The sequence below is a fragment of the Pimephales promelas genome, chromosome 15 (assembly GCF_988280905.1).
Source record: "Pimephales promelas chromosome 15, fPimPro1.hap1.1, whole genome shotgun sequence".
Taxonomy (NCBI): Eukaryota; Metazoa; Chordata; class Actinopteri; order Cypriniformes; family Leuciscidae; genus Pimephales; species Pimephales promelas.
This window is the reverse complement of record NC_142783.1, coordinates 23,664,959-23,687,813: the sequence shown is the minus strand read 5'-3', so window position 1 is coordinate 23,687,813 and position 22,855 is coordinate 23,664,959. Positions and strand designations below refer to the sequence as shown.

The window sequence follows — 22,855 nt, the reverse complement described above, 5'->3', positions numbered from 1 at the left end:
TCTACACCAGCCCAAAACTCTTCAGGCACCTGCTGTCCCTCAATTTTGGAGCCTGTGGTACCATACGTGAAGGGAAGAAGGAGACTCCAAAACAAAAATAAGCCAACTGACCAATAAATCCCCCAGAGGAACTCTCGGGTTGATAAAAGAAGATAATCTTCTCTTCACCAAGTGGATGGACAACAGGGTGGTGGCAATGAGCAGCAGTTTCCATGTTGCTTATGATGGGGACACTGTCAAGAGGAAGCAGAAAAAGAGGGATGGATCCTGGTAGGAGACAAACATACCAGTACCAAAACCTACTGTGGACTACAACATCTACATGGGGCAAGTGGACTTATCAGACCAGCTGATACAGTACTACTGAGTGCACGACACGAGAGGAACGAGAAGATGGTACAGAATGTACAGAGAAATTCAAAAGCTGAGGAACAGCCAACCAGCTCACCACCCACAGGGCCTGCGTGGAGCAGCTTGTACAGAGGAGAACTGGACATTCACCTGTGCCAATCTCAATTCCAGTTGCAAGGCTGAGGTGTAAGAAATGTAAGGCAGATGGGCACCCAAGAAAAGACACCTCATGAAAATGCAATGACACTCTGCCTACAGCCAGAGCGCAACTGCTTCCACTTGTGGCACAACATGTAAGAAAAGAATGACTGATAAAAAGCACATCAATCTTGCAAGTTTTTTAAATGCAGTGCACAGTGCCATCTAAGAGTGTTTTTTTTTTTTTTTTGGACATTTAGTAAATTGAGACAGAATAGAAAAAAAGGATGGTGACTAGTCACAGAAATGTAAATAGTTGTTTTGTTTCTTTATATTTTTTCACCAATTTGTATGTGTTATAAAGCCTTTGAGGAATAAATATTTGTTCTCCTATATATAATATATAATTTAAATTCTATTCCTTTATTCATTTGTTTAATATTTTTACATAATAAAAACAAAAAAAGTACTTCTGTTTTTGTATTTCTTGGTTATGTCACACATTAGAACACATATAAGTGTCTCAAGAAGTGTATTGTCAATGATCTTGTAGCTGATTGTTGCTGAGAATCTATAGAATCCAGAAATATGACCCTCTTTAGTTTACTTTAATCGCTATGAAAATTGACCATTCCAGACGCCAAAATATCAACATAGTGCCAGGTGGACATAAAACCCCTTAGACTTTGAAGGGTTAAAGATGAATGTCAGAGAAAGGACATTTTTACAGTATAGACCATTTCACAAGATGTAAACAACACTGGTCCAGAAACACTTCCTGTTTCAGTTTGTAACTGTTTTCTTTATTTCACATGTAAAGAAAACATCTTAAAGATGTTTGTTTAACTTTTTGATTCAGTTTTAAATGTTCTGTTGGTTGTATTTTATCCCAGCTTTTATGTAGTGTTAAAAAACTGAAACAGGAAGTGCTTCTGGACCAGTGTTGTTTACATCTCGTGAAATGGTCTATATTGGCATGATGTGACTTCCAGAGTTTACTGATTTCCTCCCAACCGTGTATGCTAACAGCAAGTGGGTGGTCACAAGGCCTTGAGCTAAATAACAGTCCATGACACCTGGTTCATCTTTTGGCTGTGACCCTGAACCAAAGACACTCTCTTTCATCTCAAAACGATTCCATCGTCTGCTAAATCATCAGATATCCATCTTCAGCAACAGGTTCATCTCATTTTAACTCTGCATTTCTTTTTGTCCATTATTGTTTTATTAGCCTTTTACTCATAGTTCTACTTCTAATTTGTTTCCTCCAGGATCCTATTAGCTGTGAAACCTAAAACAAATTGGTTAGTTTTATTTTTTCATCTGAGAATTTATTTTCTAATTTTTATACTGAAAAGCTCATGTTGATGTCTTCCCTTCCTGCCAAATGTTTGTAAGTCGTCTTATCTCCAGAACGGCTAGCATATGTTACGTATTGATTGTCTTTTGTCTGCCTTGCGCTAACCGATATTGACAAACACATCCAATCATACTTTCCTAAGCCTGCTGTCCATGAAGACACAGAATCGAACCCCAATCATAGGTCACAGATGCTATCTAACTGCTTTATCTGAGTCGTGCTCTGACTATCACCATTTCCTTTCTATGCTTCTGTCACTCATGTCGGCCTCATCTTACGCTTCACCATCATACTCACTGAGACACCTGTTGAAAACCATCTGCCTAAATTTTGAGGACAGTCCCAGACACTCTTTCCCACACAATGGCAGTGTATGGGTAGGGTATTGTCCTTCAAGGGCCAAAAAAGCAAAAATAATAAAACAAAAGAGGAGGCCAATAATGCACAGCAAGGTTTTTGCTAAATAATTATTTAAATTTAAAGTTGCAATGTAACGGACGTGGTGTAATTGTGATATATACCTGAGTTAACCCGATTATCCAGATTATTGAAAAAGAAAGAAAATTCCAAATCCATTGGATTTTGTTGTTTGGTTGGAAGCAGATCTGAATGTGAGATTGCAGTCAATTAGCAGACTAAATCATTGGAGAAGTCCGACATACGCTACCAAAGCAAAGTCATTTCTCAAAATATTAATAGCAAAGTATTTCAATAATCGATGAATTCGGATAAAAAAAAATGGAAACAAAACAGCATTAATTTCCGACCCTTTATTCAAAAACAGAACTGACAGTGCAAATTCAGTGAAAAAAAACGGGTTGCTCATCCCTGAGCTGTTAAAGTATAATAATTGCGCTGTGCCGCATCGAGTCGAGTACAACTCACATAAAGTTGATGATTTTGCAAATGACTGCAATTGCAGATTTCGAACAGAGATGGCGAGAAAGAGGAAAAACTGCAGGCTGCAGCTTTAAGACAAATCCCCATCCATTGCCACTATATGGAAAAATGTGACCTGTAAATTCCTAGAAATTTCTCCTCATATTACACAGAAGAATAATTTACAGTAATCTAAAATTAAATATGTGATAAAGCTGACTATAATATCAGCCATTAAATCCTGAATTTCGATCCCGTACATTTAGATGCCTAGACGTCATTTTAACAGAACCAAATTTAAAAGAGCAACTGTCTTCAAAGTTCCACTTTTTCTCAACACCACAGAAAAGGTCAAAGAGAGCCTGAGAGTGACACATGCAAACATTCTTCTGAGTTCTGCCTATTATCCATTCATCTTTAAAGCAGCTTTTTCATAACAAGGCGCTTTTGGAGATAAACTATAAAGTGCAGAAATATCCAGTTATCTAATTTTAAAGAAAGAGTGCATTTAGAAGTTAGCGTGCATATGCAGCCTCTAAAGTCCTAATCCACAGTTTCATGTTGCTGTTTGAAATGTGAAATGCACAAGAAAAGTGCCCAGGGAAAGGGGAGAAAGGTGAAAAATTATGCAGGCAATAACATTTCCAGATGCTATGTGTTCAGTCAAAGACCTTCAGAGCAGAGAGTTTATTTGATCAATTGAGAGCCAGTGCTGAAATGCAGCCCTGCAACTGACACTAACACCCTGTCTCCCATATCCATTTCTCCATCAGCCATGACAAACGGACGGACAGACGAATGGATGGATGAAGAAACTAGAAGAGAGACACTGTGGCACAGGTGGCAATAGCTCCATATGAGGGGGCCTCAGAGCCCATGGGCAGTAGCGTTCTACCAAAGTTGAAGAGACTTCTCATCCCCCCAAATTTAAAGCTCAGGGTCAGTCTCCCAACCACTGAAATATAAGTGGGACTCCCCCCACGAGCTCTCCAGCGGACGACTAAAGGTGGGGTATAGGGTAGGGTTAGGGGTTAGTATTTGTTGTAGCATTGTGTAAGAAATCAGCACTGTGACTGACATGATCAATGAAATATTTGGGGGAGGGAAAATGCATGCATGCATTGTTTGTCTGTCAATTGGAAAAGCCACACAGAGTTTTGGAGTTCCCACCCCATTTAGAGATCTCCGGGCGGCAGCTTTGTCCTTCTCCAAAAAGACTGGCTTTGAGGTGTTTTTCATTCAACGAGTCTTCAGCAATGCCCCCCTTCAATCAAATAACACCAAAGCCTGCATTTCTTCTTAAGAAGATGTTCTGAACTTCTTAAGAGTTTTTCAAGAATTGCACTTAGTAACATTCTTACGAACTTACACCAGATACTTCTTAAGCCCCTTTCACACAGAGATTCCGGAAAATACACAGATAATGTAACCTGGCATTTGTCCCGGGATTGTTTGATTTCGGTTCATTCACACTGCCAGTGATTTGACGGGATCTGTGAGTGCGTTCACACACAACCCGGAAAGATCCCGGAAAGACACATGACGTCAGGATGAGACGTGTAACGCACGCGTCGAAAACATGTATACGCACATACCGTTCCACAAAGCTGGTGAACAATCTCAGCTTAAGCGCGGATAGTGAGGAGCTCCTGGTCACTGCTTCGTTCCAGTTTGCAAACATTTGTTCGTCCTTTCTTTGTTGATGACGAACACAAATTTTCTTCTAAAAGCAACAGAGTCGCGCGATGGCACGAGCGTCATCACTATGACACACCCCTTACGTCATTGGTCCTGGCTTTTGTTCACGCAGCAGCGCATGTTCGGGGACTGATTCCGGCAATGTTACTAGGTCCCCAACCTGGCATCAATACTGGTATCAATCCCGGGTGGTGTTTGCGTTCACACAGAAGGCGTTCTGGCAATTTCCCGGGATCAACGCGCTGTGTGAAAGGGGCTTTAGAATGTATCTTGACAAATTTATTTACTTCTTTCTTAATTACATTCTTCTGAATACGGCCCCTAGCCTCTCCTGTTCTGGAATGCATGGCAAACAAAAAAAACTTGTCAATGAATGGTCCTGTAGAAACATTTACTCCTCACCTCTAGAGATTTTTCGTATGTTTCTTTCCCTTCCGTCCCCCTGAAACATCTTCACGCTGTCTTCCCCCAAGCATGGATAAGAATGATGCATTTCCCACTCTAAAGGGTGGTGAAGACCATGTGAAAATATAAAATGGTCTTCCACACATTGTCTTCGGCAGGATAAATGGGAGAGAAGAGGGTGATGCGAGGCCTTGTATTGATTCAGTTTCTATGGACACAAATATCTGGCAGCATAATAAGCCTGTGTGCTTCAAGATTCACAGCTTTTAAGGCATCAAATGGCCTTGCTGTTATCAGCAAATCATGCTGCTCACCACACAGGCTGGCTATACATCAGCAATCACATGAAAAGACCAGAGAGAGAGGTAGATAATAGTTATAGAGGCAGATCTCAGGTCAGTGGTGTGTTGAAGCGATGCTTAATGTCCAGGAATGTAAGTAGATGGGTTATGGAGGGCCCTTCATAGGGGCTTTGTTTATGACCTGCAGAAAGCAATGAAGTCACTGGCTGTGTCTAAGAGCGAAGGCACCTGCCTTGCTTCCTAGTCAATCAATGACTCAAAAGACAGCATTTTTATATGAAAGAATTTTTTTCGGACAGGATTCCAAGACACCCAATGATGTCATGTCTAATGATCTAATGCCTATTGTAATTAAAGCTGCAGTCCTTGGCTTTTTTTGAGTTCAAAATGATCCAAAATACATATTTGAGAAAATACATAACCAGCCATTGTTCAAAACTACCTACTTGCCTTTGCTTGTAATAGTGTTTTTAATTCCATTGGTACTGGTGGATTTCTGAGGGAGATTCAAGCATGTCTTTGCGTCATTACGTCATATCTGTACATATAAAGAAGAGTCAGCTTGTAGGCTATATTGTGTGTGAGGATGCTGGAGGTGGAGAGTTATCGCCTTTTCTCACAGCACTTGATATAATTAAACTAATGAATTTGATGGCGGATCACCAGTGACAACAGATTCACTCGTTGTAAAATGCAAAAGACTTCGTTTGGACTTCGAAGTGGCTACAGAAAAAAAAAACTGCAACCGGCCCATGCGAAAACATCTTCTCTACCATTTAAAATAAATGTTGATATTTAGAATCTAATTTTTTCATCCTAATAATGTGATTATATGACTAGCTGCATTTTATCAATTGCATAGCACTGTTTTTCACTTCTGTCTGTGACCCTATTCAAGTTTATACAAGTTTAGCCCGGAGATCTCCAAGGGTAGAGCAGGAACCCACCAGTTGAGAACCACTTCACTTGATCTAACAAACAAGGCTCTTGAAATAAACCTAAGTTACGGTTATAAATGTATGCTCTCCTCTTTTGAGATCAACAGAACATAACACAATCTTGACTATACAGTAAACCTTATGTCTACCAACAAACAAAATACCAAAAAGCACTCCTCCACCAAACCCTCCCTTTCACAACAATCAAAATAAAATAGGTGCCATTTAGCACCAAAACAAGTTACCCTATGATTACGAACCAAAGAGCCACTGTTGGGTACTGTTAAACACCATTTTTTGTTGAAGCATTATAGTGCTAAATGGCACCTATTGGTTCTATATAGGACCAAAACTGATTCCCCTATATGATTACGAGCCAATTAACCACTTTTAGTGTCCTATAGGATGGCTTGAGGGTGAGTAAAATGTTGTTGTTTTTTTCATTTTTGGGTGAACTATCCCTTTAATTTACACAGCAAACAAACATAAAATGAATGAGAATATAGCAGGATGTGAAAAAAATATTTGAGTCTGCCTTCCTCTCCTTCTCTTTTCTTTCTGGTGCTGACAGTAATGAAAGGCATTGTGTTATCGAAAAGACAACACTTGAAGATTAACTGCTGGGGAGTTTGACAGGAGACGTACGTGTATGTAGCCTAGATTTTAAAATTTTTGAAAACCTGTGTGCACATGGAAGTGCACGCGGCAAAGACTGTGTGACACGCTTTGTTGTACAACGAACTAAGCAGAGCGTTTCCCCGCCTTGCATTTCTAAGCACACAGAACACTGCTCTCTGAGAGCAGTACGGGAGATATTAATCGTCTCCCGGTGATGAGCTTACCATCAGAGAGAGGATGTGACTGTTAGATGAATCATCCAGTGACTCTTACCTCTTACACACATAATGAGCTACACACCTCTAAATGTTTAATGCAGCCAGTAGGATATGTGGGCTGCTGTGCCAAAAGCAGAACTGTGTCGATGTGCAGATGACGATAATCTCCACACATTTACAGGCAGCAAGTTATGTATGCCATGTCCCATATTCCACAAACAAATCGATATATTTTGATTAATATGTGCCAGGGAGAGAGAGCAAGACCGTGGAGGAGCAAGACCATGGAAGGAGACGGAGTAGCCTTGTTTATACTTTCGCCTGGCTCCAAAGAGAAAGAGTGCATGTGCGATCGGGGCTCTCACTCTGTGCTAATCACTCACACACGCACAGCAGTTCATCTACATTACTCACCGATCAAATAAGACTAAGACGCCTGGGCCTTGGACACTATAGTGAGAAGAGGTGGAGCAGTGTATAAAGTAATAAGTACATTTAATTCTACCAAACTACCCCCAAACTTGCTGGATTACTCACACAGGTCAGTTTATTCAAGACGAATTAAACGCAGCGCTGCTTCTCTTGGTCTAATGTTACACTATCACACTAAACTGTATTTAAATGTGTGTTGAAAGTTATGTTATACTAACATTAGTTTGTTTGCAATACGAAAAAACTAGCAGTAAGTTTGATCAACATTAGAATAATAAACTGACCATATTCTAACATTTCATCATGTTGAGTGAACATTAACATTATATAATGTTAATTTGTTTTAGGTACATTTGCACACCTGTCTAATAAAGCTGTCAAGCCGTGACTTGTGAAGCTCTGTCAAGTCCAAGTTAGTCGCAGACGCGGAGCTCTCGGTATTTAAAAAACGTCACGCTGAAATTGATCCTCATGTTAGTTCTCCTTGTTTGTCCCAAAAAAAGCTTGCCACTGGTCTATGTTTGAAAGAAACAAGAACTGCATGCCGCTAAACGTCACGCACTACGCAGTTGTCCACGTCTGTTGCCATGTTACGTCATGGCTATGGCAGTATGAACGGAAACAGAGGATAGATCAGATATTGCGTCATTGACAGGTGACATTTTTTTCCGGGACGGCCACTTATTTAAAATTGGAATTTCAATGAAATAAAAAATCTTTTGAGACTTTTGGGACATTGGAAGTACACAACTGCAGGAAATATATCACACTTTTGGGATATTTTATTACAAAATTCTTACATATTGTACCTTTAAACTTAGGGTTAGTTGTTTGTAGTGATGTAATAGTGTAATACTGATGTGAGTTGATGGCTGTAATGACGAATAGTCATAAATTAATAGACATGCCCTCAACACAGCATCTCCTGTGAGAGACCACGCTTTAGATCACAACCTTAATTAGCACATGGGGGAAATTTAGGTCAGTTTAAGCACAGGAGCGAGGGTTTAGCCATGAGTTAAGGAGGGTAATTAATTAGTCACATACAGATGCTAAACAGGCTCATTAGTGAAAAAAGACTGTCGGCTAAATGACGTGTGTGTGTGTGTGTGTGTGTGTGTGTGTGTGTGTGTGTGTGTGTGTGTGTGTGTGTGTGTGTGTGTGTGTGCATGTGTTAATAGTTGTGAACATCAATACACACAATCCATGTTGTGAAATTGTTAATTTCATGGTGTGTGGCTGTAACAAATCCAGCTCTGGTTTAGGACACAAAACTGAGGCCTCCATGAATTTCATTTTTTTTATAATCTGTCAGATTATTTCTATAATCTACGGTGGCCCAGTAGTGCACAACACAAAGATATAAGTTCAAAGATATAAGATATAAGTTAAGGATATAAGTAAAAATATAAGTTCACCACGAAATTAAGCCACAACACAAACGGAATGAATCCTACCACTGAGCCCGGCGTGACGTCACGTCCAATAAAGGGCACTCGCGTCCTCATTGCATCATGGTCCAGCAGATTGGCCATGGCTTAGCGTATAAGCGGGGCTCGGAGGCTGTCTCCCTGATTTTCATCTCTTAAACGAAGCTCTCCGCATCGCTGGACTCCGAGAGAAGGCGCCGCTGTCTGAGGAGCGAACAGCCAGCTTATGACAGCGCCTGAAGAAGCTGGCCATCTTCAAGCCATCCGTGCGAGCTACGCTATTCGGTAACTTATCCTTTTCTTCTCAGAGCTCTATATTCCTGTGTGTGTTCGCCTCTGCGACACCACTTTTCTAAAAGAGCTGCAGCGAGACGTCTTTTTCAAGATGCCTCGCACTTCCGGCAGCTCGACCCACATCTAGGCCTGCGCCTTTCCTGCCAGTTATGCCTTAAGTGAACTTATATGGTCAAGAAAGACACTCACAGTATCGTGTACTGAATCAGCTCTGAATTGAATAGCTTTTGTAACTTTAATCAGCATTAATCTTTAAAATCAATCAAATATCCAATGTTATTTTACATTTGATTCAATGACTGTACCTGAAATCTAATGTTAGACCTGAAAACCATTGTTTATTTTATTAGTATCTTTACCCTATTGTTTATATTTGTGCTTTTGCTTGTGGTTAGATTATTTTTACATATTTGCTTTATTTTATTTGACAGTAGTCTTTTTTTCCCCCTGAACACATACCGAAACCGTGAACCTAAAACCGTGATACAAACTGAACCGTGAGCTATTTGAAACGTTGCAGCTAGTAGCCTACAGTGTTACAGTTGAAAGATGATTCAGAGTGAGTTTTTTTGTGGCAAAAAAGGCCAAACCCACCACAGCTGGTTATGGTAGTACTGTAAGGAGACAAATTCCATGACCTGCGAATGTTGCAGTCGCGGCTACCCCATAACTGCAGGGAACACGGAGTTTGCAGACAGTGCAGGCTCTTCACAGTTTAAACACAATACATGTTGTGGTTTCAGTCTTTTTATGAAATCATTTCTCAAGAATCTTAGATGCCAGAAATATTAGACTTTATTAACAAACAAGCCGGGCGTCCCCTGCAGGGGATCACTCCCTCCTGCAGGCAATCACTCTCGATTTTAGCTTGGTTGCATCCTTTTCAAAAGATGGCCATACATATTGATATTTAGGGGTAAAGGTCTTGTACCATGTGACTTCTGAGAATAGAATTTTCTGCTGCATCAACATTCAAGGTCTTTTTGTAGGCTTCCAGACACACACAGAGGACATAATGGTGTACTAATATACAGCTAAATTACTTATTTTCTAAATAATAAAATCTTCAACATTCACGCTAGTTAAACAAAACTTAGCCTAAAGCATAGAGTATACGGAGTGACATGTTAATAAATCAAAAAGCAACGCCACTGCCAGTTGATTTTAAAAGACAAGAGGTTGTAACGTTAAATAAGAGCATCCACAATTTCACTAGGTCACTACCACAAGCTTTGGAACATGAAAAAAACCTTTAGGTGAATTGGTGTTTTTATACAAAAAAAAAAAAATTGTGTACTGTGCATACAGGGAGCTATTGGCACAAGTTTACCTGTAGACTGTAGTAAGTCAGTCTGGTTACTTGGTTACCAACGTTGGCCAATAGTGAGCCTACATGTGACGTACAACCCGCAGTGTTCTTGTCACTTGTTAAACTTAAGATTAAGCCACTATAGTCACTTGGACTATTTCAAGTTCAACGATGTCTTTAACTTTTCTGGGCCAGCAAGTTTCGATCCCTTAGAAGTCTATGGAGGAGTGATCCAGGTCTCAGATTTCCTCAAAATCTTAATTTGTGTTCCGAAGATAAACGATTTAGTCTTATGGGGTAGGGACAACAAGAGGGTGAGTAATTATTGAATTCTTTTTCATTTTGGGGTGAACTAACCCTTTAATTATCTCATCAATTATCTTTGATTGACACGCTTTGACACAAGGGGAGACGGGGCCTTGAGTAATTTGCAGGGCCCTGCGCAACTTGCGTAGTGTGCGTAGAGGGCTGATACGCTCTGTTAGCTACATAGTTGTGGTGTTGATATATTTTTTGACTGCTGACTCTAGAACAGTTGCATGTAAAACTAACTTTACCCCACTCCAAGAGCCCTCTGGTGGTCAAGTGCATTTCCGTTGTGTTGCAGATTTATTTCGTTGTGTTGTGCATTTTCTGTTGTGTTATGGCTTGTTTCCGGTGTGTTGAACATTTTCCGTTGTGTTGTGAATTTATTTTGTTGTGTTGTGGATTTATTTCTTTGTTGTGAAATTATGTTTGCGTTTTAAATTTCGTTGTGTTATGCACTCTTGTGCCACCGTAATAATCCATCTTTATGTCTTTATTTTTGAAAATGCTCTCCTCAACTATTGCACAGATTCAGTCTAAAATAAGAAAATCAACAGGGCGATAAGAGCTGCCAGTTTAAACTGATGGGCTTAATTTATACTTGTTATGGCATCTAATACATCTTCATCTCTGGCCAACAAGTAGACGCTATCAAGAGATGAGCCCATTTTAAGCAATTATACCCCAGCCAGCACTGATGGGGGTTATGTCGTGGGGCATGAGAATGATGGGTAACTGTCGGTTCAGCTGTCTAGTGAAAAAATGGGATCCACATTGTGATGAAATATGTGTAAAGCAAGCAGAAACTCCATTTTGAAGAGACTGTTTGTTTGTGGATGATAAAAGGGTGATATGAGTGAAAAGAAAAAAAAAAGAAAAGAAAAGAAAAGAAAAGAAAAGAAGAAATAGCCTACAGAAGAATGTAGCACATCCAGGACAATGCTACAAATCATGACCAACCTGGTCAAGTAAGCAAATGTCCTCTTTGTTTTTACCACTTAGACTAATACAATAATACAATTGTTAGGAATGTCATCAACTATTCTCTGATTAAAGGGTTAGTTCACCCAAAATAATAATAATAATAATTCACCCTCCTGTAATTCCAAACACATAAGACTTTCATTCAATCGTCTTCAGAACACGAATGAAGATTTTTTATGAAATCTGAGCTTTCTGTCCCTCCATAGACAGCTACCCAACTGAAACTTGATGCTTCAAGTTCATAGAGATCGACAGATCGTAAAACTAAATTAATCCACGTGAATTGAGTGGTTTAGTCCAAAATTTCTGAAAAGACTTGATCGCTTTATATGATGAACAGATTGAACTTAGGCTTTTATTCACACTCGTATTAATCAGAGATAATAGACGCTCAACTGAACCTGCTTGACGCACGATAACAAAGCTCTTGTGGAAGCTCAAACGCGCTGAGTAACACACAAGAATGAACCTCATTGGTTCTCAAAGTTCAAAGCTTCAAAAAGTTCATAGAGATCGTAAAACTAATCCACACGAATTGAGTGATTTAGTCCAAAATTTCTGAAGAGAATTGATCGCTTTACATAATGAACAGATTGAATTTAGGTTTTTATTCACATAAACATTGATCAGAGAACATAGACGCTCAACCGAACATGCTTGATGCACGATAACAAAACTCTTGTGGAAGCTCAAACCAGAGCCATGTATTCAGAGAGTTATGACAGTGCCGTAGACCGCCATTGTAACTCAGGAATGCGGAAGTAACGCGTGTCATGGACCCGCCCATTAGTTCCAACTACTGATAGTTCCAGCATTGAACCCCATTCATTTTCAGTGCTTCCGATGTCTTCTCGCTGGTAAATTAATGAAATTACTGTAATTTTTACTTTTACACACATTAGCCGACCTCTCGTGAATCTAGTCTGTAGTTATATGTTATGTAGCCAGATCTAGTAAATGTTTATTGGAAGATAATAGGTTAATTGCAGCGATAGCTTACGTGACCAACACTTCACTGTTAGCTAACTTATGGTTACCTGATGTATATAATATTTTTTTCTAACATCATATAAATATATATATATATATATATATATATATATAATATTAGATATACAATATATATATATATATATATATATATATATATATGAAGAGTTCAGATGCAAAAGCCTCTAAGTGCCATTTGAAATTTTCTTCTATGGTCATTTTTGTCAAGCTTGTATATTTAAGTTCAGTGATTTCACTTAAATGGCAATGATAATTACCTATTAATTGTTATTTAAGTGAAATTACTGAACTTAAATATACAAGTTTGATAAAAATCATCATTAAAGAAGAACATTTCAAATGGCATTTAGAGGCTTTTGCATCTGAACTCTTCATATATATAATATTAGATATACAATATATATATATATATAATATTAGATATACATATACACACACACAATTGATTTATTTAAATGGTTTAGGGTTATGCATGTGTTTGTGTAATGTATATAGGCATACATAATATATATATATATATATATATATATATATATATATATATATATATATATATATATGTATTTGTGTGTGTTTTCTGATGAATGGTTTAGTCTATGAATAGGGTAGGATGAAGGGCTACATTAGCCACTGAATTGAATCCCAACAGTTATGGATCATATTTAGGAACAAATATTTTACTCATTAACTCATCATCATCATCATATCTTTATTCAGGACATACATATTAAATGGTCCATAGCACTATACAAAATAAAGTACATTCAAAATAGAAAAGATACCTAACAGTTAAAATTTACCGAACATTACTGTAAATATGGTCATTGCTACGTCATGGGAGCAGTCTATATCCCTCCTAAATCATTCATTTGTACATGCACAGCGTAATTATTTATATTTTACGTTGGTTGTCGTGATTGTTATCCTGAACGGGCCACCGGTCCACAGGTCTTTGCGTGATCACGGTAGGCTAATGGCTGAATCGGAATTTATAAGCAAGATCACGGCAATCAATAACCTACATCCCAGTTGTGCAAAAATAAATATCATGAGACGTCCATCATCAGATGAATGACATGGAAAAGTTAAGTTAGAGCCGCTAAAGCCAGTGCAACTACCAATGCGAACATAAACACAAGCTTTTCCCTCCAAAAATATAGCCTAAAAAACATCTAAGTTGTCACCCTGCCTCTCCAAATGCAACACTGACATTAATCAAACGCAATAAAAGCTTAAAAAGTACTTTGGTGTGCGTTTTATTTTATATTTACCGTTTAATAATGCAATCGCTGCTGTCTGTCCATTGAAGAACATGACAGCCCGCGTCTGTTTTGGAACTATTGCGGCTTCCATGAACCACGTGACAAAAGCGTGTCGCATCAAAGCGTGTCGCAACTCTCTGTGCACGAGAAAAATGCTAACTTCCGCCTTGAGGGCGGATGTTGGGTACTTAGGTTCCGGTTGCCGTTGTTTACATCCTACATCAGTGGACCGGCTATCTAAAGCTTAGCTATCTAAATATATTTGTCTAAAACTATGTTCGTTTGTTCATTGTCAAGTCAACCAACACAGTTTTCACTCATATTTGGGTGGAGCCAGGCGCTGCTGCATTGTGAAAAGTAAACGATATTTCACATTTTGTCACCGCACCCAAGCAGTCGCTTTACAGAGTGGAGCGTTGCGTATCCATGACAACTAGAAGGAAGTTTTTAGGCTACTAATTATTTATTATATTATACCATTTAACCAGGAGAAGCCCCTGGGTTTAGAACCTATTTTGCAAGGGAGACCTGTTTAGAAATATGTGTGAACAGCCTAATATGTGTTAAAAAGCCTAACTTGATAACGAACGAACCAACGTCGGATACCTTTACTCCCTGTATGACATGTATAGTGGTTGTCAACACTGATCTATATGACATTCTATATAGATAGTGGTTGTCAACAACATAGCCTCTGAACATCATAAACAAAACAATGGCCAACACAAACTGTTCTGGAAAATGCACTTTCTAACGCATGATTTCGCATTTTATAATGTATAGAGAGATATAACAGTTACCAAATCGCATAGCTTGAGCACGTAGCATGGCAACATTAATGTCCGAGTGATTCCACGTGTACCGCGTATGTACACGCCGTCAAATGTCCGAGCGAAACAAAACAAAATGTAGATCTACATCTGGGGAGCGAAATTTATTTTTTCCTAGGATGGTAGGAGTGACGGGTAGGTTGGGGTTGAGGTAGGTCATATGCTATATATATATATATATATATATACACTGTGTGTGTGTATATATATATATATATATATATATATATATACACTGTGTGTGTATATATATATATATATATATATACACAATAATAACGTTAAGTCAACGGTATTCATAAACACGCTGAAAAGAGATTATGCGTGTTGATAGCATGCCAAAAATACGTGATACGTGTCATACATACGCAATTTCATGAGATCAGTCTGAGCATGGATGTTGTTGTGACTTAACGTTCCCTTCAAAATGATGCAAATACTGAGAAATGTAATATTTAAACCCCTTCTCTCTTGCTCTGGGGAGCTGGAGGAAAATCATTAGCCAGTCGATGAACATAATCGACTGTAATATTCGCCAAATGTTCAAGACATCTGGAGAAACATACATCCTCTACGTCGTCCATCAGGCTACCGGAAACTAGACACCCCATATCGGTTTCGCAGCCGGAACTAGCATATGCTAACGTGCACATAGTCCATACATGGCTCTGGCTCAAACACGCTGCGTAACACACAAGAATGAACCTCATTGGTTCTCGCACGTCAAGCAAACATGCGTAAGCTTCTGTTGGTTTGCAACAAAGTCAATATTTCATTTGCATAGCTGTCTGAGGGACAGAAAGCTCTCAGATTTCATCAAAAAAGATCTTCATGTGTTCCGGATTTGGAATGACATGAGGTGAGTAATGATCATTTTTGTGTGATCACCTTTAGAAGCTAAATGTCTTCTGAGGGATTTTCATTATGTATTTAACTATTCTAAAGAGAATCAATATGGAAATTCTGATCATAAACTTCTCAGAATTAATGAAGTAGACAGGATAATTCTTCCTTTAATAATATGACTGATGCTAAAATTATATATCACACGTACGTCATTAAATCACAGGTGACCTGTGACTGCAGCTTCATTTTCAAAACAAGTCTCATTCGCATGCGGTTTTTAAGTCAGAGAGTAGGACATTCACCCAGTCACAAATACATTAAAACAGGCACTAAACCATTAACACAGATTTGTAGAAGCAAAAGATTACAGAACGAAACGTTAGCCTTTATCACAACGAATCCTTTACAATGATTAGCCCTAACGTTAGCTAGTGCTAACGTTACATGAGCAAACATCCCACCTTGAAAAAGACTAATTTCTAGGAGATGGCACAAGTGTCCTGTCTAGTTTAACGTTAAATAAATAAAAAAAAAAATAAATAAATAACAACTTCAAGTCACTAAATAAAATTGTTCAAAACAAGAAAAACAAATCAACCATGAACTTACCACGGAATTTCTCATGGTGGACTTCACCGTAAATCCCTCCGTTTGCATGTTTGTACACATTCATAAAGGATTAACGTTAAACCGCACGGAGAACGCCAGCGTCTGTTTGGGTTGCCAAGGACTCACTAGAGGACGCGCTGCGGTTGCTATGGAGGGTTTAAAAAACCCGGATGTTCATCTTGCTATGGAAACACAACATCTGCACCACAGTCTATGATCTGCACAACACGCACTCCGTTGTCGTTTATCAAACGTCGTCATTTAGAAATAAAATGGAAATAATAGGAAATTATAGTGTAGCAAAATGATAATCAATACCGGAAAGTGTGATTATGTTCCAGTGATATATGTGCGTGCTGCATAAGGTATAGATTTTCTCAGCACATCTATCTTTTATTCAGTCTAATAAGATTTTTGTTTTTCCAATAATTATTTTAGGGTTTTGGTTTGGCTCTCCTTTGTATTATTAAAAGTAAACATGTCATTTTTAAAGGTCTAATACAGGCTATAATTACATTCTGCAGTGGTTCTCAACTGACGGTTTTGCCATTAAATTTAAATATAAAATGCAGTCATCCGTTTTGAAATGTACTTTATAGTTCTTTAAGTAGAAAATATAATCTACAGTAAATATAATTGTATGTTATGTTCTTTTTTTTTTATTATATTGAAAAAAATAAACTGCATTTCGTACACTACATACAGCAGAAAGCCTTAAAAGTCTGGAAACTTCTTTTCTTTTCTTTTTTTAATAGCCTAACTAAATTACAGCATTTAAATTTTTTTTTTTTTTTAATGTCACCAAATTCTTTACAGACATATATTTTTATTGACAACTCCCACTGAGGTTGAGAACCACTGTTGTAGTTTGCCTTGGGGCCTGCACCTCCCTCAATCACAGTGCCTGAAGGAAAGATTCCCCGTTGCCCTGCTTTGATGATGGCACCGTGTCCATCCTGCATCATGTGCTTAAGCACTGATGCTGTATCATCAGGTTTACTAGCACATTGTCTGCTAAATCTAGAGAGAATTCCACTGTACTAAATCATTCCACTATAAGAGTTTGGCACTTTTAATCTCTGGTGTGTCTTTGCCTCTGGACTCTTCGCAACAGTAGGCTACAGTAATTAATCTTCAGTGTGGTGTGCAAGCAGTTTCTCTGAAAACTCCTATTTGGTTTTATGACTCCACCGAGGAAAGAAATGTCGTGTGTGTGTGTGTGTGTGTTTGAGGAGACGATTTTGCAATGCTATTCTCTTATAGCCATTTGTGATCATTTTAATGCATCAAAAATCTTTTACAACACAATAACGTTAAGAGTCCCTATAGTAACCAAATCAACTAGCCATGGTTTTTACATTATCTACCATCTTGTTTTGCCTCTCCAATCAAAACGACACATAGTGGACAGTTTCACATATTTTTACTGTTATCATGGTGTTTTTCCATATGACATCGCTAAAAGAATTGCCCCCAGACACAAACCATTAGATGCTGAGTGTGTGGGCCTCATTTATGCCATTCTCGGCACTAATGATGTGTATGAGTGAGCCCCATTTTGATGTGCCAAGACTGAGTCCCACTGCTTCCGCCGCACACACATGATATGTAATGAGTAAACAGCCGACCTTCATCTTCATCATCACGGCCTCCGCACGCGTTTGATGCGTGTCTCATTTGGCCGCTTCTCTCGGGGCTGATGCAGCATCCCACTGACATAGGCAGCAATTAGACAGCGATCACCAGAAAGTTTGGTGCTGCAGGCCATTAACAGAGGAAAATGCACGCCTCAGACTAACAGAAGCTGGAGCTGGGCTGGACACAGAGAAAACAACCGACAGGACTCTTCGGATATGCCAATCAGCATCCCCCAAACGACCCATTAGGGCTGCGGGTTTGAGTTTCTCTGCCGGACAGCCGCAGATACGACACATAAGCATCTTGACTGTCAGGAAGTGAAACTGTGCAACTGTAATGAAGAGAAAACGGAATGGTAAACAATGCATCTGAAAGCACATTTTTGTACAGGATCACGAAAATTCATCAGCACAAGAGTTTACTTCAGATTCACAGAGCACGTAGCAATATTCCCTCAAACTCGGTTTCATTGTTTACTTGTCTTTTCCCTTCCGCCACTTGCATTTGCTGTTTTGTGAGAGTATGCTAATAATTCAGAAGCTCAAAAGCATTATATACAGTCACCTTACGCATCATATTCCAGTGAATATCTGCACTGGTGCAAGATCAAATACCACAGAGTTAAGAGTAAATATATGTGTACACACATATACACTACACACACCACCTTTGGAGAGTTTGGAAAGTCTCTTATCCTCACTAAGATTACTAACACCTTGCACCAGCACAAACCCTCTTTTGGGCGAAAAACTACTGTCAAGATTTACTAAAGACACTCTGAAATGCGCTGAAAAAGCGGGGATGGGTTGATTTTTTCTGTTGACCTTATTGCATGTTCATTTATAGTAGTTTCCCTTTCAAATGCAAAACTTAAGGGAGGAGATTATTTACATGAATCACACAAGGTGATTTACTAAGGTGTTGGCCCCTAAATTTATATTTCTCAGCAAATAGCCCCTAACTTGGCACAGAATCCTAAATTATAAAAGCTGTTTTAAGTCTTCCTTTAAAGGCTGTGGAAAACAACACACTCTTAGATAATATTCCAAAGATCAGATCCAGCAATGAATACCCTGCAGGGACATATTAAGGCCTTGTAATTTGTTTTGTTTTCTGTTGTCATCCATGGTTGGCCTGTTTTATATTTTAAAATCCAAATTCAGATCTCTGATCCGACTGACTTTTCCTTTTGACAATTTTTTTTCTTTTGCCTGAGAATTATTAACTGAGCTTAGTTTAAATGTCATAGAATAAAACACCAATTTAGTCAGGATTTTTAATCAGATGGGGCTGCTTTTTTAGTGAATCCCACTGGTTTAAACAGCACATGAAATCTATTATTTTAGTCTTTGCAATTTCATTATTTTATTGCCTTTTTCTATATCAAGTCAACATCAAATACTATTTGAGACTCATTTTTCTTTCATAATGTAATGAATGAAAGAAACAGGTTGGATAGGAACTTATGTTCTCCATCTGGAATTAATTAGGTGGTGAAATGTGTTGCATTACAGAATTTGCCAAAAATGACTAACCAGCTATCTGGCTATTGATTTACAGCATCCAAATTCCTGGTATAAGTGATTCCAGCAACAACAAAAAAAAGTTGTTTTTGTGATGTACATTTTGATGAAGATTTTTAAAAAAAAGTAAATGGTGTAATTTCAATATTGTAAATGGTGATTCGTATTGACTTTAACGAGTGATATTACCTGGTGAATCTCATTCTCTGACAGTTTGAGATCTTCTGTGGGGTCTTATTTCATTAATCTCCATGGTGACTGGCACATGTTTTCTCCAGGTTAATCTTCAGAAGATCAAATGGGCCTCCACACACATATTATATTCCCTTGCGTGACACCTGCAAGTTCAATAGCAACAGACTGGACTTTATACACTTCAGTAGTATCTGCGTTTACTCTCCTAGAACACTGAACATTGCTGTTGTGAAAACCCACACATATTTTCAAAACAACTGGCTTTAAATTAAGACAAAAATGTGATGCAAATCTTTCAGACACTTACATGTACAGTAAGTTTCACCATTAGAATAATGTCTCTCTCTCTCTCCCTCCATGCTGTCTTTTTCTCTTCTATTCCCTTTCTCTCCGCCTCTGCAGTCTGAGCAGATGGTGTTTAAGTAAAATATTATTAACACCTCCTTACAATCACACACAGCAGCAGACTCTCTTTGCCCAGCGCACAGGTGAGAATGATTAACAATGAAATCAAAGACTTACACAAGTTGAGGCTGCTCATATTTTTAGCGTAAACAACAGTTTCCTTTCGATATGGTTTACTCGTATCGCGAGTGACAATCAAATGAGGTTACTCGCTATATTTCACTTGCAGGTCCCCCTTCTTCAGGGATGTCATGTGTACCTTGGTTTAGAGCAGCTTGGCTTACGTTCTTCACACCGAGGCATCTAAATCGCACCCTTATGAAACAGACGTTCAAGATGTTAACAATGAAATGGATCTTCTCGCAGGTGTTCCAGGGGATTTTTTTTTTTTCATATCCAAATAGCCCCCCATCACAGACCGTTCTTGAGATCCGCATTCGAGGGGGTGGCTTACCAATGTATGGTCCTCCATTCAGACTGTTTCACAAAGTGCATGGATGTGCTGAATGTTCTCTATGACTGACTCATACTGGCCCAGTCGGAGACCGAGCTGGACGCTCACAGATCCTTGCTCCTCAGCCATTTGAAATTCCTGGGACACAGGATCAACATTGCCAAGAGCTCACTGTCTTCCAGCAAATGGATCTCGTTCCTCGATTCAGCCCAAATATGGGCCATGCTCACACCAGAGCAAGTCTTTAAACAGCTTACGGCGTCTTTCAGGGTCGGGGTCTCAGCCTCCCTCAGAACGTTTCAGAGGATACTGGGCCTCATGGTCTCTGCGTCACCAGTACTTAATCTGGTTCTGCTTCACATGCTGCCCCATACAGTACTGGTTGAAACCCCAAGTTTCATCACATCCACATAAGATTGGATCACGGCCACATCATGGTTCTGACCCCTTGGAAGTACCCTCATTGGTTCCAATCCGGCGTGGATCTGGTAGTGGCCTCCAGAAGGAAAGTGGTCTTGACAAATGCTTCCAACAACGTTTGGGGAGCTCTGTTCGAGGGCAGGCTGACTTCCGGCTCCTGGTCAAGCATGGAAAAAAAGGCTTAATATCGACTGCCTGGAAATGCTGGCAGTCTTTCTGGCCCTCAGAACCTTCCTGCCAGAGCCCCATCCACAAGATGCCTCTACACCCTTAAATGGTCTGTTTTCTACAGCTGGTGCGCAGTTAAGAGTGAATACCCAGCATCCTAATAAGAAATGTTTCATAATAAAAAAATGTTTATTGAGCACCAAATCAGCATATTAGAATGATTACTGAAGACTGGAGTAATGGCTGCTTTTCCATCACAGGAAGAAATTGCATTTTAAAATATATTAAAAATAGAAAACAGTTATCCTAAAATGCAATAATATTTCACAATATTACTCTTTTTACTGTAGTTTTGATCAAATAAATGCAGCCTTTGTACACTTAAGAGACCAAAAAAACTGTTGACCCCAAACTTTTAAACAGAACTGATTGTTTTGCTTAATTAATAAGCAAGACAAGTACATAGGCTACTTCATAATGAAGAACTACAGCACTGCAAGATAAACATAAAAATATCAGAAAAAGAATACTATCCATGAAATGTTGTAGTGATTTTGTTAATAAATACCAGCTGCTTTATAATGCACAACCGCATAATCATGTCACAGACCAACTGTTTAGAGATCAAAGTCCTTGCTAGTGCCTGAATTAATGTTCACAATCTACTAATTCACAAAGGGAACTAGGGAGCAGAATGACTTACAGCCAGAGAGATGGAGAGGGACAGCAGATGAATATGAACAGAGGGGTGGAGTGAGAAAGCAAAAAAAAAAAAAAAAGGGCTGTGCTACATTCTGAGCTGATATTTCAGCATGTCAGTGTTGGTGTGGGAGACAAACACATGAAGAGAGAGAAAAAAAATTAATATTAAGGGAATAAAGCAATACGTGTGTAGTCATTCACATCCATACTGTCCAGAATCCCCCACTATTCTGACCTTTGACCTTCACTCTCCTATCTCATCTGCATAAAGAAAGCATTTAAACTTTGTTCTCTACATGAAAGCACCAGTCAAAAAAAAACCCTCCAGTGTCTCCTCGAAATCCATATCTCAGCAAACACAGAGGAAATTATATAATTAAAAAACAAGGTATAACTTTGGCATGGTACACATACAAAATACTGATACACATATACAGTAGTAGGGCATTACTAGGCTGAATATTTGCATTTTCAATCCTAGGAGAAATAAGAGGAAGAGTGTTCAGGATTCAGGCACTGTCAGCTTTCCCAGTATTAAAAGGAGAGCTCAGAGGGGAAACGGTGTTACCCAGGAAACCACAGGAGAAAATATTTTTTCTCTTTTTCATTTTTTCCCCACACTGCTTACCATAGCGACATTGTCTCACTCATGATCTGTCTTATCTTTGGCCAAGAGGTCACAGGGTCAAGTTCAAAATTGAAGTCATACTCAGCTTGTGTGTGGAACAAAATGCTCTGTGCATGTCTGGGTGTTTATGTGTGTGTCGGGCTGCTGTGCCGTGTGTGTTTTAGCTGATGTTCCTGTTTTCAGCCAGCTCACTCTGAGATGAATGTGTCTGAATGTGATGAATGGTCTCCCTCCCGGAAGAATGTGTCTTTCTGTCCCTCAGGATGGACAGTTTGCTACTAAATGCTCATATAGAAGAAATTTGTCATTTGTTTTTGTTTTGTTTTTGAAAAACTAATTCAAAATATTCAAATTACTATAGTATAATAGCATTAAAATCAAATAACACTGACTAGGACTTTTAAGACAGGCTGTGAATGTAAAATATACTAGAAAATGCATCCAGACCGTGGCGTGAGACCACACAATGTCGATTGTAGTAACATTTTCTAACACAGTCTCA

At 38.8% G+C, this 22,855-nt stretch overlaps 1 protein-coding gene and 1 long non-coding RNA gene across 2 annotated transcripts in view; both read right to left on the bottom strand.

The window, feature by feature from the left end:
* The window catches only part of pacrg (PARK2 co-regulated), a 109,426-nt gene extending 93,068 nt beyond the window's left edge, over positions 1–16,358 (bottom strand). Inside the window, exon 1 of the mRNA XM_089120401.1 lies at positions 16,221–16,358. Coding sequence (XP_088976527.1) covers positions 16,221–16,280 — 60 coding nt within the window. The 5' untranslated portion in view covers positions 16,281–16,358. The remainder of the gene's footprint in view (positions 1–16,220) is intronic.
* Positions 16,359–17,552: 1,194 nt separating this feature from the next.
* LOC120480851 (uncharacterized) lies at positions 17,553–19,952 on the bottom strand. Its single transcript, XR_005623176.2, has 3 exons — positions 19,884–19,952; positions 19,571–19,719; positions 17,553–18,189 (listed from the first exon to the last, which is right to left on the bottom strand). It is a non-coding gene; the product is annotated as an uncharacterized LOC120480851 (long non-coding RNA).
* Positions 19,953–22,855: the final 2,903 nt, after the last annotated feature.